This window comes from Oncorhynchus nerka, linkage group LG26 (assembly GCF_034236695.1).
Source record: "Oncorhynchus nerka isolate Pitt River linkage group LG26, Oner_Uvic_2.0, whole genome shotgun sequence".
Lineage (NCBI taxonomy): Eukaryota > Metazoa > Chordata > Actinopteri > Salmoniformes > Salmonidae > Oncorhynchus > Oncorhynchus nerka.
The window spans coordinates 56,540,345-56,562,318 of NC_088421.1; the positions used below are offsets into that span (position 1 = coordinate 56,540,345).

Consider the following 21,974-nt stretch of genomic DNA (forward strand, 5'->3'; position numbering starts at 1 on the left):
GTGTGGAGGAGGGCCATAGGTGTGTGTGTGTGTGGAGGAGGGGCATGGGTGTGTGTGTGTGGAGGAGGGCCATGGGTGTTTGTGTGTGTGGAGGAGGGCCATGGGTGTGTGTGTGTGTGGAGGAGGGCCATGGGTGTGTGTGTGTGTGGAGGAGGGGCATGGGTGTGTGTGTGTGTGGAGGAGGGCCATGGGTGTTTGTGTGTGTGGAGGAGGGCCATGGGTGTTTGTGTGTGTGGAGGAGGGGCATGGGTGTGTGTGTGTGTGTGGAGGAGGGGCATGGGTGTTTGTGTGTGTGGAGGAGGGGCATGGGTGTGTGTGTGTGTGGAGGAGGGGCATGGGTGTTTGTGTGTGTGGAGGAGGGGCATGGGTGTGTGTGTGTGTGGAGGAGGGGCATGGGTGTTTGTGTGTGTGGAGGAGGGGCATGGGTGTGTGTGTGTGTGACTCACTGATCCACAGGTGTATATGGTAGAGGAAGAATCGTCCTAACACCTGGTCTAGAGCCCGGTTCATCTTCAGACCAGCTGGAGCTCCCATCAGCCACTGCAACAGCTCCTCCAGCTCTTTAGCTACATGCTAACAACAAAACACACAACAATGAATCAGATTACATGGAGAGGAGGACCTGACCCTAGATCATAATGAATATGATTATAATGGAGAGGAGGGCCTGATCCTAGATCATAATGAATATGATTATAATGGACAGGAGGACCTGACCCTAGATCATAATGAATATGATTATAATGGACAGGAGGACCTGACCCTAGATCATAATGAATATGATTATAATGGAGAGGAGGGCCTGATCCTAGATCATAATGAACATGATTATAATGGAGAGGAGGGCCTGATCCTAGATCATAATGAATATGATTATAATGGAGAGGAGGGCCTGATCCTAGATCATAATGAATATGATTATAATGGACAGGAGGACCTGATCCTAGATCATAATGAACATGATTATAATGGAGAGGAGGGCCTGATCCTAGATCATAATGAACATGATTATAATGGAGAGGAGGGCCTGATCCTAGATCATAATGAACATGATTATAATGGAGAGGAGGGCCTGATCCTAGATCATAATGAACATGATTATAATGGAGAGGAGGGCCTGATCCTAGATCATAATGAACATAATTATAATGGACAGGAGGGACGTGGGGATCCGTATGTATCAGCTCCCTAGGTCCATGTTATCTTATTCCTTGTGATCTAAAAGGCTAAACTGATCCTAGATCATAATGAACATAATTATAATGGACAGGAGGGCCTGATCCTAGATCATAATGAATATGATTATAATGGACAGGAGGACCTGACCCTAGATCATAATGAATATGATTATAATGGACAGGAGGGCCTGATCCTAGATCATAATGAACATGATTATAATGGACAGGAGGGACGTGGGAATATGATTGTATCAGCTCCCCTCGGTCCATGTTATCTTATTCCTTGTGATCTAAAAGGCTAAACTGATCCTAGATCAGCACACATACTCAGAGATAAAGATTATTGAGGGGGGATATTCTAGGGGGATATTGGGTTGGATATTGAGGGGGTTATTCTAGGGGGATATTCTAGGGGATATTGATCAGGGGATTATTGAGGGGTTATTCTAGGGGATATTGGGTTGGATATTGAGGGGGTTATTCTAGGGGATATTGAGGGGGTTATTCTAGGGGGATATTGGGTTGGATATTGAGGGGTTATTCTAGGGGATATTGGGTTGGATATTGAGGGGGTTATTCTAGGGGGATATTGGGTTGGATATTGAGGGGGTTATTCTAGGGGGATATTGGGTTGATATTGAGGGGGATATTCTAGGGGATATTGGGTTGATATTGAGGGGTTATTCTAGGGGATATTCTAGGGGATATTGGGTTGGATATTGAGGGGGATATTCTAGGGGATATTGGGTTGGATATTGAGGGGTTATTCTAGGGGGATATTGGGTTGGATATTGAGGGGGTTATTCTAGGGGATATTCTAGGGGATATTGGGTTGGATATTGAGGGGTTATTCTAGGGGATATTGGGTTGGATATTGAGGGGGTTATTCTAGGGGATATTCTAGGGGATATTGGGTTGGATATTGAGGGGTTATTCTAGGGGATATTGGGTTGGATATTGAGGGGGATATTCTAGGGGATATTCTAGGGGATATTGGGTTGGATATTGAGGGGGTTATTCTAGGGGGATATTGGGTTGGATATTGAGGGGGTTATTCTAGGGGATATTGGGTTGGATATTGAGGGGTTATTCTAGGGGATATTGGGTTGGATATTGAGGGGGATATTCTAGGGGGATATTGGGTTGGATATTGAGGGGTTATTGGGTTGGATATTGAGGGGGTTATTCTAGGGGATATTCTAGGGGATATTGGGTTGGATATTGAGGGGGATATTCAAGGGGGATATTGGGTTGATATTGAGGGGTTATTCTAGGGGATATTGGGTTGGATATTGAGGGGGTTATTCTAGGGGTTATTCTAGGGGATATTGGGTTGGATATTGAGGGGGGTTATTCTAGGGGATATTCTATTGGGGGATATTGAGGGGGATATTCTAGGGGATATTGGGTTGGATATTGAGGGGGTTATTCTAGGGGGTATTGGGTTGGATATTGAGGGGGTTATTCTAGTATTCTAGGGGGATATTGGGTTGGATATTGAGGGGGATATTGGGTTGGATATTGAGGGGGATATTGAGGGGGATATTGAGGGGGATAGCGAGGGGGATATTTCGTAGGGCAAAAACGACCCTGAACCTCTTGATAATGAGGCAACGTGATTTCATTTGAAGCTCATCGTCACCAATGTGAGTTTTACGGAGGTGGTAATGTAACTAGAGTCAACTGAGCAATACAGAAATAGTCACCTCTCGATACTGAACGTTGTTGAAGACATTTTTATTTTAAAGATAATCTCTCTGACAGATTATAAATGAGGTTTAAAGGTAATTGTTGTACATTGCTTTTGCACTGGGGAAATGTTGTCCATGATGTCTTACGTCAGCAGCAGGTACCAGTGTGTTGGCCAGTTTGCCTATACGGTTCTCTCTATACATCCACGATACCAGCAGCAGGCCCAGAGACACATCCACAAAGAACGACACAAAGATATTGGCTTTCCTGTGTGGAGAGAAAGAGAGAGAGTCACTACTTTTGACCCGAGGTCAATAGGGCTCTGGTCAAATGCACTGCACTATAACAGGGAATAGTGTGCGATTTGAGACGCAATGGGGTGAGTTAGATACCATCTTGTAGCCAGTCTGCCACATGGCTGTGTGTGTGTGTGTGTGTGTGTGTGTGTGTGTGTGTGTGGTCTCTACCTCATGAAGTGGTTGTGTGCGGTGGCTCTGGTAGGAGAGCAGACTGTCTGAAGGTGTTCGGTTCTGTAGCTCAGCTGGACACACGTAGACAACTTACTGGAGATTAACCTCATCGGGTACACATTCAATATCCTGGAGAGACAGACAGACACATTCAATATCCTGGAGAGACAGACAGACACATTCAATATCCTGGAGAGACAGACAGACACATTCAATATCCTGGAGACAGACAGACACATTCAATATCCTGGAGACAGACAGACACATTCAATATCCTGGAGACAGACAGACACATTCAATATCCTGGGGACAGACACATTCAATATCCTGGAGACAGACAGACACATTCAATATCCTGGGGAGACAGACAGACAGACACATTCAATATCCTGGGGAGACAGACAGACAGACACATTCAATATCCTGGGGAGACAGACAGACAGACACATTCAATATCCTGGGGAGACAGACAGACACATTCAATATCCTGGAGAGACAGACAGACACATTCAATATCCTGGAGACAGACAGACACATTCAATATCCTGGGGAGACAGACAGACACATTCAATATCCTGGGGAGACAGACAGACACATTCAATATCCTGGGGAGACAGACAGACAGACACATTCAATATCCTGGGGAGACAGACAGACAGACACATTTAATATCCTGGGGAGACAGACAGACAGACACATTCAATATCCTGGGGAGACAGACAGACAGACACATTCAATATCCTGGGGAGACAGACAGACAGACAGACACATTCAATATCCTGGGGAGACAGACAGACAGACAGACACATTCAATATCCTGGGGAGACAGACAGACAGACAGACACATTCAATATCCTGGAGACAGACAGACAGACACATTCAATATCCTGGAGACAGACAGACAGACAGACACATTCAATATCCTGGAGACAGACAGACAGACACATTCAATATCCTGGGGAGACAGACAGACAGACACATTCAATATCCTGGGGAGACAGACAGACAGACACATTCAATATCCTGGGGAGACAGACAGACACATTCAATATCCTGGAGACAGACAGACAGACACATTCAATATCCTGCGGAGACAGACAGACAGACAGACACATTCAATATCCTGGGGAGACAGACAGACAGACACATTCAATATCCTGGAGACAGACAGACACATTCAATATCCTGGGGAGACAGACAGACACATTCAATATCCTGGAGACAGACAGACAGACACATTCAATATCCTGGAGACAGACAGACAGACACATTCAATATCCTGCGGAGACAGACAGACACATTCAATATCCTGGGGAGACAGACAGACACATTCAATATCCTGGGGAGACAGACAGACACATTCAATATCCTGGGGTGACAGACAGACACATTCAATATCCTGGGGAGACAGACAGACAGACACATTCAATATCCTGGGGAGACAGACAGACAGACACATTCAATATCCTGGAGACAGACAGACAGACACATTCAATATCCTGGAGACAGACAGACAGACACATTCAATATCCTGGAGACAGACAGACAGACACATTCAATATCCTGCGGAGACAGACAGACAGACACATTCAATATCCTGGAGACAGACAGACACATTCAATATCCTGGAGACAGACAGACAGACACATTCAATATCCTGGAGACAGACAGACAGACACATTCAATATCCTGGAGACAGACAGACACATTCAATATCCTGGGGAGACAGACAGACAGACACATTCAATATCCTGGGGAGACAGACAGACAGACAGACACATTCAATATCCTGGAGACAGACAGACAGACAGACACATTCAATATCCTGGAGACAGACAGACAGACAGACACATTCAATATCCTGGAGACAGACAGACAGACACATTCAATATCCTGGGGAGACAGACAGACAGACACATTCAATATCCTGGGGAGACAGACAGACAGACACATTCAATATCCTGGGGAGACAGACAGACACATTCAATATCCTGGAGACAGACAGACAGACACATTCAATATCCTGCGGAGACAGACAGACAGACAGACACATTCAATATCCTGGGGAGACAGACAGACAGACACATTCAATATCCTGGAGACAGACAGACACATTCAATATCCTGGAGACAGACAGACACATTCAATATCCTGGGGAGACAGACAGACACATTCAATATCCTGGAGACAGACAGACAGACACATTCAATATCCTGGAGACAGACAGACAGACACATTCAATATCCTGCGGAGACAGACACATTCAATATCCTGCGGAGACAGACAGACAGACAGACAGACACATTCAATATCCTGGGGAGACAGACAGACACATTCAATATCCTGGGGAGACAGACAGACACATTCAATATCCTGGGGTGACAGACAGACACATTCAATATCCTGGGGAGACAGACAGACAGACACATTCAATATCCTGGGGAGACAGACAGACAGACACATTCAATATCCTGGAGACAGACAGACAGACACATTCAATATCCTGGAGACAGACAGACAGACACATTCAATATCCTGGAGACAGACAGACAGACACATTCAATATCCTGCGGAGACAGACAGACAGACACATTCAATATCCTGGGAGACAGACAGACATATTCAATATCCTGGGAGACAGACAGACACATGCAAAACCCTGGGAGACAGACAGACAGACAGATGAACACATTCAATATCCTGGGAGACAGAGACAGACAGACACACTATTCTAGGGGGATATTGACAGACAGACAGACACACTATTCTAGGGGGATATTGACAGACAGACAGATGAACTGGGTCAGTGTCTCTTGGCACATAAAGAGTTGCAACTGACGAACGTACAGGATCCACAGTGTATCCAGGTGGTTAGCAGAGACAGGTACTGACACACCCCTTACCTGCTACTACAGAGGCTGGTCCACAGTGTTAGCATCCAGGTGGTTAGCAGACAGACAGGTACTGACACACACCCCTTACCTGCTACTACAGAGGCTGGTCCACAGTGTTAGTATCCAGGTGGTTAGCAGACAGACAGGTACTGACACACCCCTTACCTGCTACTACAGAGGCTGGTCCACAGTGTTAGTATCCAGGTGGTTAGCAGACAGACAGGTACTGACACACCCCTTACCTGCTACTACAGAGGCTGGTCCACAGTGTTAGCATCCAGGTGGTTAGCAGACAGACAGGTACTGACACACCCCTTACCTGCTACTACAGAGGCTGGTCCACAGTGTTAGCATCCAGGTGGTTAGCAGACAGACAGGTACTGACACACCCCTTACCTGCTACTACAGAGGCTGGTCCACAGTGTTAGCATCCAGGTGGTTAGCAGACAGACAGGTACTGACACACCCTTACCTGCTACTACAGAGGCTGGTCCACAGTGTTAGCATCCAGGTGGTAGCAGACAGACAGGTAGCAGACAGACAGTGTTAGTACTAGCAGACAGACAGGTACACACCCCTTACCTGCTACTACAGAGGCTGGTCCACAGTGTTAGCATCCAGGTGGTTAGCAGACAGAGCGGTGTCGAGGCCTGTTTCATCAGTTCTACTATAATGGATCCCTCCCGTCCCTCTGATTGCCAGTGGGTCATCTTCACTGGACCGTCATCATACTTATCCAGGAAGAACAGCGGCTCACTCTGACACACTGTCCCAAACACCTGCAGCAGCAACAACAATTACATACAACACCTGCAGCAACAACAACAACAATTACAGACAACAACCTGCAGCAACAACAACAACAACAACAATTACAGACAACACCTGCAGCAGCAACAACAACAATTACAGACAACACCTGCAGCAACAACAACAATTACAGACAACACCTGCAGCAGCAACAACAACAATTACAGACAACACCTGCAGCAACAACAACAACAACAACAATTACAGACAACACCTGCAGCAACAACAACAATTACAGACAACACCTGCAGCAACAACAACAACAATTACAGACAACACCTGCAGCAACAACAACAACAACAACAATTACAGACAACACCTGCAGCAGCAGCAGCAACAACAACAATTACAGACAACACCTGCAGCAGCAACAACAACAATTACAGACAACACCTGCAGCAACAACAACAACAACAACAATTACAGACAACACCTGCAGCAGCAACAACAACAACAATTACAGACAACACCTGCAGCAGCAACAACAACAACAACAATTACAGACAACACCTGCAGCAGGAACAACAACAATTACAGACAACACCTGCAGCAGCAACAACAACAATTACAGACAACACCTGCAGCAGCAACAACAACAATTACAGACAACACCTGCAGCAACAACAATTACAGACAACACCTGCAGCAACAACAACAATTACAGACAACACCTGCAGCAACAACAACAACAACAACAATTACAGACAACACCTGCAGCAGCAGCAGCAACAACAACAATTACAGACAACACCTGCAGCAGCAACAACAACAACAACAATTACAGACAACACCTGCAGCAGCAACAACAACAACAACAATTACAGACAACACCTGCAGCAGGAACAACAACAATTACAGACAACACCTGCAGCAGCAACAACAACAATTACAGACAACACCTGCAGCAGCAACAACAACAATTACAGACAACACCTGCAGCAGCAACAACAACAATTACAGACAACACCTGCAGCAACAACAATTACAGACAACACCTGCAGCAACAACAACAATTACAGACAACACCTGCAGCAACAACAACAATTACAGACAACACCTGCAGCAACAACAACAACAATTACAGACAACACCTGCAGCAACAACAACAACAATTACAGACAACACCTGCAGCAGCAGCAACAATTACAGACAACACCTGCAGCAACAACAACAACAATTACAGACAACACCTGCAGCAACAACAACAATTACAGACAACACCTGCAGCAGCAACAATTACAGACAACACCTGCAGCAACAACAACAACAATTACAGACAACACCTGCAGCAGCAACAACAACAATTACATACAACACCTGCAGCAGCAACAACAACAATTACAGACAACACCTGCAGCAACAACAACAACAATTACAGACAACACCTGCAGCAGCAACAACAACAATTACAGACAACACCTGCAGCAACAACAACAATTACAGACAACACCTGCAGCAACAACAACAACAATTACAGACAACACCAGCAGCAACAACAACAATTACAGACAACACCTGCAGCAACAACAACAATTACAGACAACACCTGCAGCAGCAACAATTACAGACAACACCTGCAGCAACAACAACAACAATTACAGACAACACCTGCAGCAACAACAACAACAATTACAGACAACACCTGCAGCAACAACAACAATTACATACAACACCTGCAGCAGCAACAACAACAATTACAGACAACACCTGCAGCAACAACAACAACAATTACAGACAACACCTGCAGCAACAACAACAACAATTACAGACAACACCTGCAGCAACAACAACAACAACAACAATTACAGACAACACCTGCAGCAACAACAATTACAGACAACACCTGCAGCAACAACAATTACAGACAACACCTGCAGCAGCAGCAACAACAATTACAGACAACACCTGCAGCAACAACAACAACAATTACAGACAACACCTGCAGCAGCAACAACAACAATTACAGACAACACCTGCAGCAGCAACAACAACAATTACAGACAACACCTGCAGCAGCAACAACAATTACATACAACACCTGCAGCAGACAACAACAACAATTACAGACAACACCTGCAGCAGCAACAACAATTACATACAACACCTGCAGCAGACAACAACAACAATTACAGACAACACCTGCAGCAGCAACAATTACAGACAACACCTGCAGCAACAACAACAACAATTACAGACAACACCTGCAGCAGCAACAACAACAATTACATACAACACCTGCAGCAGCAACAACAACAATTACAGACAACACCTGCAGCAACAACAACAACAATTACAGACAACACCTGCAGCAACAACAACAACAATTACAGACAACACCTGCAGCAACAACAACAACAACAACAATTACAGACAACACCTGCAGCAACAACAATTACAGACAACACCTGCAGCAGCAGCAACAACAATTACAGACAACACCTGCAGCAACAACAACAATTACAGACAACACCTGCAGCAACAACAACAACAATTACAGACAACACCTGCAGCAACAACAACAATTACAGACAACACCTGCAGCAGCAACAACAACAATTACAGACAACACCTGCAGCAACAACAACAATTACAGACAACACCTGCAGCAGCAACAACAACAACAACAATTACAGACAACACCTGCAGCAACAACAACAATTACAGACAACACCTGCAGCAACAACAACAACAATTACAGACAACACCTGCAGCAGCAACAACAACAATTACAGACAACACCTGCAGCAACAACAACAATTACAGACAACACCTGCAGCAACAACAACAATTACAGACAACACCTGCAGCAGCAACAACAACAATTACAGACAACACCTGCAGCAGCAACAACAATTACAGACAACACCTGCAGCAACAACAACAATTACAGACAACACCTGCAGCAACAACAACAACAATTACAGACAACACCTGCAGCAGCAACAACAACAATTACAGACAACACCTGCAGCAGCAGCAACAACAACAACAATTACAGACAACAACCTGCAGCAACAACAACTACAGACAACACCTGCAGCAACAACAACTACAGACAACACCTGCAGCAACAACAACAATTACAGACAACACCTGCAGCAACAACAACAACAATTACAGACAACACCTGCAGCAACAACAACAACAATTACAGACAACACCTGCAGCAACAACAACAACAACAACTACAGACAACACCTGCAGCAACAACAACAACAATTACAGACAACACCTGCAGCAACAACAACAACAATTACAGACAACACCTGCAGCAGCAACAATTACAGACAACACCTGCAGCAACAACAATTACAGACAACACCTGCAGCAACAACAATTACAGACAACACCTGCAGCAACAACAATTACAGACAACACCTGCAGCAACAACAATTACAGACAACACCTGCAGCAGCAACAACAATTACAGACAACACCTGCAGCAACAACAACAACAATTACAGACAACACCTGCAGCAGCAACAACAACAATTACAGACAACACCTGCAGCAGCAACAACAACAATTACAGACAACACCTGCAGCAGCAACAACAACAATTACAGACAACACCTGCAGCAACAACAACAATTACAGACAACACCTGCAGCAGCAACAACAACAATTACAGACAACACCTGCAGCAGCAACAACAACAATTACAGACAACACCTGCAGCAACAACAACAACAACAATTACAGACAACACCTGCAGCAGCAACAACAACAATTACAGACAACACCTGCAGCAGCAGCAGCAACAACAATTACAGACAACACCTGCAACAACAACAACAACAACAATTACAGACAACACCTGCAGCAACAACAATTACAGACAACACCTGCAGCAACAACAACAATTACAGACAACACCTGCAGCAGCAACAACAACAATTACAGACAACACCTGCAGCAACAACAACAACAATTACAGACAACACCTGCAGCAACAACAATTACAGACAACACCTGCAGCAGCAGCAGCAACAATTACAGACAACACCTGCAGCAACAACAACAACAATTACAGACAACACCTGCAGCAACAACAACAACAATTACAGACAACACCTGCAGCAGCAGCAGCAACAATTACAGACAACACCTGCAGCAGCAACAACAACAATTACAGACAACACCTGCAGCAACAACAACAACAATTACATACAACACCTGCAGCAACAACAACAATTACAGACAACACCTGCAGCAGCAACAACAACAATTACAGACAACACCTGCAGCAACAACAACAACAATTACAGACAACACCTGCAGCAACAACAACAACAATTACAGACAACACCTGCAGCAGCAACAACAACAATTACATACAACACCTGCAGCAACAACAACAATTACAGACAACACCTGCAGCAACAACAACAACAATTACAGACAACACCTGCAGCAGCAACAACAATTACAGACAACACCTGCAGCAGCAACAACAACAATTACAGACAACACCTGCAGCAACAACAACAATTACAGACAACACCTGCAGCAACAACAACAATTACAGACAACACCTGCAGCAACAACAACAACAATTACAGACAACACCTGCAGCAGCAACAACAATTACAGACAACACCTGCAGCAACAACAACAACAATTACAGACAACACCTGCAGCAACAACAACAATTACAGACAACACCTGCAGCAACAACAACAATTACAGACAACACCTGCAGCAGCAGCAGCAACAATTACAGACAACACCTGCAGCAGCAGCAACAATTACAGACAACACCTGCAGCTACAACAACAACAATTACAGACAACACCTGCAGCAACAACAACAACAATTACAGACAACACCTGCAGCAGCAGCAACAGCAACAATTACAGACAACACCTGCAGCAGCAGCAACAACAATTACAGACAACACCTGCAGCAACAACAACAATTACAGACAACACCTGCAGCAACAACAACAACAACAACAATTACAGACAACAACCTGCAGCAACAACAACTACAGACAACACCTGCAGCAACAACAATTACAGACAACACCTGCAGCAGCAGCAACAACAATTACAGACAACACCTGCAGCAGGAACAACAACAACAACAACAATTACAGACAACAACCTGCAGCAACAACAACTACAGACAACACCTGCAGCAACAACAATTACAGACAACACCTGCAGCAGCAACAACAACAATTACAGACAACACCTGCAGCAGCAGCAACAACAACAACAATTACAGACAACACCTGCAGCAGCAGCAACAACAACAACAATTACAGACAACAACCTGCAGCAACAACAACTACAGACAACACCTGCAGCAACAACAACTACAGACAACACCTGCAGCAACAACAACAATTACAGACAACACCTGCAGCAACAACAACAACAATTACAGACAACACCTGCAGCAACAACAACAACAATTACAGACAACACCTGCAGCAACAACAACAACAACTACAGACAACACCTGCAGCAACAACAACAACAATTACAGACAACACCTGCAGCAACAACAACAACAATTACAGACAACACCTGCAGCAACAACAACAATTACAGACACCTGCAGCAACAACAACAACAATTACAGACAACACCTGCAGCAACAACAACAATTACAGACAACACCTGCAGCAACAACAACAACAATTACAGACAACACCTGCAGCAACAACAACAATTACAGACAACACCTGCAGCAGCAACAACAACAATTACAGACAACACCTGCAGCAACAACAACAATTACAGACAACACCTGCAGCAGCAACAACAATTACAGACAACACCTGCAGCAACAACAACAACAATTACAGACAACACCTGCAGCAACAACAACAACAATTACAGACAACACCTGCAGCAGCAACAACAACAATTACAGACAACACCTGCAGCAACAACAACAACAATTACAGACAACACCTGCAGCAGCAACAACAATTACAGACAACACCTGCAGCAACAACAACAACAATTACAGACAACACCTGCAGCAACAACAGCAACAATTACAGACAACACCTGCAGCAGCAACAACAACAATTACAGACAACACCTGCAGCAGCAGCAACAATTACAGACAACACCTGCAGCAACAACAACAACTACAGACAACACCTGCAGCAGCAACAACAACAATTACAGACAACACCTGCAGCAGCAACAACAACAATTACAGACAACACCTGCAGCAGCAACAACAATTACAGACAACACCTGCAGCAGCAACAACAATTACAGACAACACCTGCAGCAGCAACAACAACAATTACAGACAACACCTGCAGCAACAACAACAATTACAGACAACACCTGCAGCAGCAACAACAACAATTACAGACAACACCTGCAGCAGCAACAACAACAATTACAGACAACACCTGCAGCAACAACAACAATTACAGACAACACCTGCAGCAGCAACAATTACAGACAACACCTGCAGCAACAACAATTACAGACAACACCTGCAGCAGCAACAATTACAGACAACACCTGCAGCAACAACAATTACAGACAACACCTGCAGCAGCAACAATTACAGACAACACCTGCAGCAGCAACAATTACAGACAACACCTGCAGCAACAACAATTACAGACAACACCTGCAGCAACAACAATTACAGACAACACCTGCAGCAACAACAATTACAGACAACACCTGCAGCAACAACAATTACAGACAACACCTGCAGCAGCAACAACAATTACATACAACACCTGCAGCAACAACAACAACAATTACAGACAACACCTGCAGCAACAACAACAACAATTACATACAACACCTGCAGCAGCAGCAACAACAACAATTACAGACAACACCTGCAGCAGCAACAACAACAACAGACAACACATATGTATTACAACAACAACAGACAACACATATGTATTACAACAACAGACAACAACAACAACAGACAACACATATGTATTACAACAACAGACAACAACAACAACAGACAACAACAACAACAGACAACAACAACAGACAACACATATGTATTACAACAACAGACAACACATATGTATAACAACAACAACAACAACAGACAACACATATGTATTATAACAACAACAACAATTACAGACAACACATATGTATTATAACAACAACAACAATTACAGACAACAACAACAGACAACACATATGTATTACAACAACAGACAACAACAACAACAGACAACACATATGTATAACAACAACAACAACAGACAACACATATGTATTATAACAACAACAACAACAGACAACACATATGTATTATAACAACAACAACAACAGACAACACATATGTATAACAACAACAACAACAGACAACACATATGTATTATAACAACAACAACAACAGACAACACATATGTATTATAACAACAACAACAACAGACAACACATATGTATTATAACAACAACAACAACAGACAACACATATGTATAACAACAACAACAACAGACAACACATATGTATTATAACAACAACAACAACAGACAACACATATGTATTATAACAACAACAACAACAGACAACACATATGTATAACAACAACAACAACAGACAACACATATGTATTATAACAACAACAGACAACACATATGTATTATAACAACAACAACAACAGACAACACATATGTATTATAACAACAACAACAACAGACAACACATATGTATTATAACAACAACAACAACAGGCAACACATATGTATAACAACAACAACAACAGACAACACATATGTATAACAACAACAACAACAGACAACACATATGTATTATAACAACAACAACAATTACAGACAACACATATGTATTATAACAACAACAACAACAACAACAACAGACAACACATATGTATTATAACAACAACAACAGACAACACATATGTATTATAACAACAACAACAACAGACAACACATATGTATTATAACAACAACAATTACAGACAACACATATGTATTATAACAACAACAACAACAGACAACACATATGTATTATAACAACAACAACAACAATTACAGACAACACATATGTATTATAACAACAACAACAACAATTACAGACAACACATATGTATTATAACAACAACAACAACAATTACAGACAACACATATGTATTATAACAACAACAACAACAATTACAGACAACACATATGTATTATAACAACAACAACACATATGTATTACAACAACAACAACAGACAACACATATGTATTACAACAACAATATAAGAGGTAAACAACACAGGAGAGGATAGAAAACCCCTGTGTTCAATGAGCAACAACATCTACATGTAAATCAGGCTGTGAGTCCACGTCCTCACCTGTGGTAGTTGTGACTCAGTTTGAGGGTCAGGAACCCCGTTCTCTATGGGGTGCAGCTGAGACAGCATGACCTTCCTCTGTTCATAGTGGATAAAGATCACCTTGTCCTTCTCTTCTCCTCCTTCCTCTCCCTCTACTTTATTCTCTCCTCCTCCTTTCTTTGTTCCTCCTTTCTTGGCCTCTCCTCCCTTCCCTCCTTTCTTCCCCTCTCCTTTCTCTCCACCACCATCCTCTTTCAGCTCCTTTTCTTGTTGTATCAGCTTCCCATCTACGGCAGGGGCAGAGGGACATTTTATTACAGATGCACTGCATGATGATAACAACAGAAATATCGCCTTTTGATTAAATATACAGACATTTGTGTCTCTATGAATTAAAAGAGCAGAGTGAATTAAGCCATCTAATTTACAAACTCTTGTTAACTTACTTTTGCTATGAGAAAACAGTGATGCACGTCTATAGACAGAACATTCATTTCAGTGTGAGAAAACAGTGATGCACGTCTACAGACAGAACATTCATTTCAGTGTGAGAAAACAGTGATGCAGTGATGCACGTCTATAGACAGAACATTCATTTCAGTGTGAGAAAACAGTGATGCAGTGATGCACGTCTACAGACAGAACATTCATTTCAGTGTGAGAAAACAGTGATGCAGGTCTATAGACAGAACATTCATTTCAGTGTGAGAAAAAAGTGATGCACGTCTATAGACAGAACATTCATTTCAGTGTGAGAAAACAGTGATGCACGTCTATAGACAGAACATTCATTTCAGTGTGAGAAAACAGTGATGCACGTCTATAGACAGAATATTCATTTCAGTGTGAGAAAACAGTGATGCACGTCTATAGACAGAATATTCATTTCAGTGTGAGAAAACAGTGATGCACGTCTATAGACAGAATATTCATTTCAGTGTGAGAAAAAATGCAGTGATGCACGTCTACAGACAGAATATTCATTTCAGTGTGAGAAAACAGTGATGCAGTTGATGCACGATCTATAGACAGAACATTCATTTCAGTGTGAGAAAAACAGTGATGCAGTGATGCACGTCTATAGACAGAACATTCATTTCAGTGTGAGAAAACAGTGATGCAGTGATGCACGTCTATAGACAGAACATTCATTTCAGTGTGAGAAAAACAGTGATGCACGTCTACAGACAGAACATTCATTTTCAGTGTGAGAGAAAACAGTGATGCAGTGATGCACGTCTATAGACAGAACATTCATTTCAGTGTGAGAAAACAGTGATGCAGTGATGCACGTCTACAGACAGAACATTCATTTCAGTGTGAGAAAACAGTGATGCAGGTCTACAGACAGAACATTCATTTCAGTGTGAGAAAACAGTGATGCACGTCTACAGACAGAACATTCATTTCAGTGTGAGAAAACAGTGATGCAGTGATGCACGTCTATAGACAGAACATTCATTTCAGTGTGAGAAAACAGTGATGCACGTCTATAGACAGAACATTCATTTCAGTGTGAGAAAACAGTGATGCAGTGATGCACGTCTATAGACAGAACATTCATTTCAGTGTGAGAAAACAGTGATGCAGTGATGCACGTCTATAGACAGAACATTCATTTCAGTGTGAGAAAACAGTGATGCAGTGATGCACGTCTATAGACAGAACATTCATTTCAGTGTGAGAAAACAGTGATGCAGTGATGCACGTCTATAGACAGAACATTCATTTCAGTGTGAGAAAACAGTGATGCACGTCTACAGACAGAACATTCATTTCAGTGTGAGAAAACAGTGATGCAGTGATGCACGTCTATAGACAGAACATTCATTTCAGTGTGAGAAAACAGTGATGCACGTCTACAGACAGAACATTCATTTCAGTGTGAGAAAACAGTGATGCACGTCTACAGACAGAACATTCATTTCAGTGTGAGAAAACAGTGATGCACGTCTATAGACAGAACATTCATTTCAGTGTGAGAAAACAGTGATGCACGTCTATAGACAGAACATTCATTTCAGTGTGAGAAAACAGTGATGCACGTCTATAGACAGAACATTCATTTCAGTGTGAGAAAACAGTGATGCCCGTCTATAGACAGAACATTCATTTCAGTGTGAGAAAACAGTGATGCCCGTCTACAGACAGAACATTCATTTCAGTGTGAGAAAACAGTGATGCCCGTCTATAGACAGAACATTCATTTCATAAGAAAGCCATTCGTCAATAATTCTATATCAACAGTTGATCTCCAAAGAGAGTGGTCTCTGAATCTAAACAAAACACATTTGATGCTGTTACAAAGTTTGCATCCCAAATAACACCCTATTCCCTACATAGTGCACTACTTTAGACCAGAGCTCTATGGCACCCTATTCCCTACATAGTGCACTACTTTTGACCAGGGCCCATGGGTCAGAGGGTAAAATGTACCCCATGGGCCCTGGTTAAAAGTAGGTGTCTTTTATAGGGAACGATAGGGGCCACTTGGGATGCAAACGGAGACTTACTCTGGTCCCTTGTGAGGACGTGACACCTGAAGCCTATCTTGCCCATCTCTCTACTGAGCTGGAGCCACTGTCCCTGGGGGAAGATGGTGCTGAGGTCCCTGAGGAAACTCTCCATGCCCTCCTGGCCCTCCTTGGGCATGCTCCACGAGCCCAGCACCGTCAGATCCACCCCACTCTGGCCACGCATCTGGACCAGGGACAGGACAGGAAGGTTAAAACACACACACTCTCTACCTGCTGTATGTACCATCTGGACCAGGGACAGGACAGGAAGGTTAAAACACACACACTCTCTACCTGCTGTATGTACTGTTTGACCTGACAATGGATGAAGGGGTATTGGGTGACTGACAGATTTAAAAAATATATATATATTTAACATTTATTTAACTAGGCAGGTCAGTTAAGAACACATTCTTATTTACAATGACGGCCTACCGGGGAACAGTGGGTTAACTGCCTTGTTCAGGGGCAGAACGACAGATTTTTACCTTGTCAGCTCGGGGATTCGATCTAGCAACCTTTCGGTTACTGGCCCAACGCTCTAACCACTAGGCTACCTGCTGTCCCGGATACACACTGACTGACTGACTGACACACACACACACACACACACACACACACACACACACACACACACACACACACACACACACACACACACACACACACACACACACACACACACACACACACACACACACACACACTCTACCTGGTGGATGTACTGCTTGACCTGTCCAGGGATGAAGGGGTAGTGGATGACAGCTAGCACCACGGCCGAGTTCTGTCCTGGGATCCATCGCCCCACAAGCAGCCCGCTGTCTGCCTTGTTACAGCACTGAGGGAAGAATATCTTCAGCACCATGGTGGGACTGGAAGTCAGGGGTCAGAGGTCCGGCACGCTCCTTCAGTCTAACCTCCTGGGGTAGGTGATCACAGGTTAGCCTAGTGTCTTCAGATACCTGCTGAATGGAGAAACATTTTGTGAAGGATGAAATAATTAGTATACCCATTACCCAGCTACACTAGTTCCCAATAATTAGTACCCATTACCCAGCTACACTAGTTACCAATAATTAGTATACCCATTACCCAGCTACACTAGTTCCCAATAATTAGTATACCCATTACCCAGCTACACTAGTTCCCAATAATTAGTATACCCATTACCCAGCTACACTAGTTCCCAATAATTAGTATACCCATTACCCAGCTACACTAGTTACCAATAATCAGTACCCATTACCCACCTACACTAGTTACCAATAATCAGTACCCATTACCCACCTACACTAGTTACCAATAATTAGTATACCCATTACCCAGCTACACTAGTTACCAATAATCAGTACCCATTACCCAGCTACACTAGTTCCCAATAATTAGTATACCCATTACCCACCTACACTAGTTCCCAATAATTAGTATACCCATTACCCAGCTACACTAGTTACCAATAATCAGTACCCATTACCCACCTACACTAGTTACCAATAATTACTATACCCATTACCCAGCTACACTAGTTCCCAATAATCAGTACCCATTACCCACCTACACTAGTTACCAATAATCAGTACCCATTACCCACCTACACTAGTTACCAATAATTAGTATACCCATTACCCACCTACACTAGTTACCAATAATCAGTACCCATTACCCACCTACACTAGTTACCAATAATTAGTATACCCATTACCCAGCTACACTAGTTTCCAATAATTACAATACCCATTACCCACCTACACTAGTTACCAATAATTAGTACCCATTACCCACCTACACTAGTTACCAATAATCAGTACCCATTACCCACCTACACTAGTTACCAATAATTAGTATACCCATTACCCAGCTACACTAGTTACCAATAATTACTATACCCATTACCCACCTACACTAGTTCCCAATAATTACTATACCCATTACCCACCTACACTAGTTACCAATAATTACTATACCCATTACCCAGCTACACTAGTTCCCAATAATTACTATACCCATTACCCAGCTACACTAGTTACCAATAATCAGTATACCCATTACCCAGCTACACTAGTTACTAATAATTAGTATACCCATTACCCAGCTACACTAGTTACCAATAATTTGTATACCTACACTAGTTCCCAATAATTACTATACCCATTACCCAGCTACACTAGTTACCAATAATTAGTACCCATTACCCAGCTACACTAGTTACCAATAATTAGCATACCCATTACCCAGCTACACTAGTTACTAATAATTAGTATACCCATTACCCAGCTACACTAGTTACCAATAATTAGCATACCCATTACCCAGCTACACTAGTTACCAATAATTAGTATACCCATTACCCAGCTACACTAGTTACCAATAATTAGCATACCCATTACCCAGCTACACTAGTTCCCAATAATTACTATACCCATTACCCAGCTACACTAGTTACCAATAATTAGCATACCCATTACCCAGCTACACTAGTTACCAATAATTAGCAGACCCATTACCCAGCTACACTAGTTACCAATAATTAGCATACCCATTACCCAGCTACACTAGTTACCAATAATTAGCATACCCATTACCCAGCTACACTAGTTACCAATAATTAGTATACCCATTACCCAGCTACACTAGTTACCAATAATTACTAAACCCATTACCCAGCTACACTAGTTACCAATAATTATTATACCCATTACCCAGCTATACTAGTTACCAATAATTAGCATACCCATTACCCAGCTACACTAGTTCCCAATAATTACTATACCCATTACCCAGCTACACTAGTTCCCAATAATTACTATACCCATTACCCAGCTACACTAGTTCCCAATAATTACTATACCCATGACCCAGCTACACTAGTTCCCAATAATTACTATACCCATGACCCAGCTACACTAGTTCCCAATAATTACTATACCCATTACCCAGCTACACTAGTTCCCAATAATTACTATACCCATTACCCAGCTACACTAGTTCCCAATAATTAGCATACCCATTACCCAGCTACACTAGTTACTAATAATTAGTATACCCATTACCCAGCTACACTAGTTACCAATAATTAGTATACCCATTACCCAGCTATACTAGTTACCAATAATTAGTATACCTACACTAGTTCCCCCAAAAAGTAGTAACATAGTTAAGGTCTGTATATAGTTTAGTTATACTGTGTATACCAGGGTTTCATCTTGTCACATTGTGAATGTCCTCGTGTGGTGTGAGCCGATCTTGTTTAATAAACATGACCAAGAATCAGGAGGGTTGTCAGAGTGACTCACTCCAACCGTTAGCAGACATTTGAATCAGGACCAGCTGTTTGTTAGTCAACTCAAACGAATCATTTCGGACCGTTTCAGTGGAGTTCCGTTGCCTTTGTCCACTGCTGCCCTCTTTGTGTCCTTCAGAATATTGAGCCTTGCATTCGTCTCCATGCCAACCATGCCTGTGGGCTTAACTATTGATTTGGCTGTCGTGCTTTAGTTTCCCGTCACATCTATAACAGCACTATTGCTGCCTAAACTACGTTACATGTTAATATAACATTTAAAACTATTTTGGGCATTAATCGAAGTTTTGCAGTATACGTTTGAGACAAAGTGAGACGCTTATTTTGATTAAATGAACACAAATAGGGCCTAATCGAAGTTAGTGCACACTCCAGCCAGCTTCGGAGGCTGTGCGACACCGCAATCAACAATAGTTTCTGTATTCCTCTCTGATGTGATGCATATCTTCAATGTCAGTGATAATATATTCTGCAGGCAGTTATCCACACTGGGCGCACAGTGCAAAGAGACAGACATTAGCTTACGTTAGCTAACTTAGTAACGACTAAATCCGTCTTCAGCTAGTTAACAACATTTCGGCAAATAATAAAAAATATTCCATACCTGCAGGGTTGTTTATTTCTATTCGAAGGAAATCTGCTTTTGTCAATACCGTTTCAAACAGATTTGGGATCGTACCGTTACATGATTTACCCTTCAATTGTCAAATTGAAGTTAGCGTCTGTTGGTAGCCATCTTTGTTGTTGATAGACCGTCAACATTTACGCTCCGGTTGGAATATCATTGCAGTAACAAGAGTTCCGGTGGAT

The 21,974-nt window shown here is 42.7% G+C and overlaps 1 protein-coding gene across 1 annotated transcript in view; it reads right to left on the bottom strand.

Annotated features, from left to right (window-relative positions):
- The window catches only part of LOC135564852 (phosphatidylinositol N-acetylglucosaminyltransferase subunit Q-like), a 26,962-nt gene extending 5,028 nt beyond the window's left edge, over nt 1–21,934 (bottom strand). Inside the window, exons 1-8 of the mRNA XM_065010920.1 lie at nt 21,769–21,934; nt 18,576–18,825; nt 17,861–18,047; nt 15,366–15,634; nt 6,817–7,013; nt 3,338–3,469; nt 3,017–3,137; nt 447–573 (exon numbers count right to left, since the gene is read on the bottom strand). Coding sequence (XP_064866992.1) covers nt 447–573; nt 3,017–3,137; nt 3,338–3,469; nt 6,817–7,013; nt 15,366–15,634; nt 17,861–18,047; nt 18,576–18,728 — 1,186 coding nt within the window. The 5' untranslated portion in view covers nt 18,729–18,825; nt 21,769–21,934. The remainder of the gene's footprint in view (nt 1–446; nt 574–3,016; nt 3,138–3,337; nt 3,470–6,816; nt 7,014–15,365; nt 15,635–17,860; nt 18,048–18,575; nt 18,826–21,768) is intronic.
- Between the last annotated feature and the right edge of the window lie 40 nt (nt 21,935–21,974).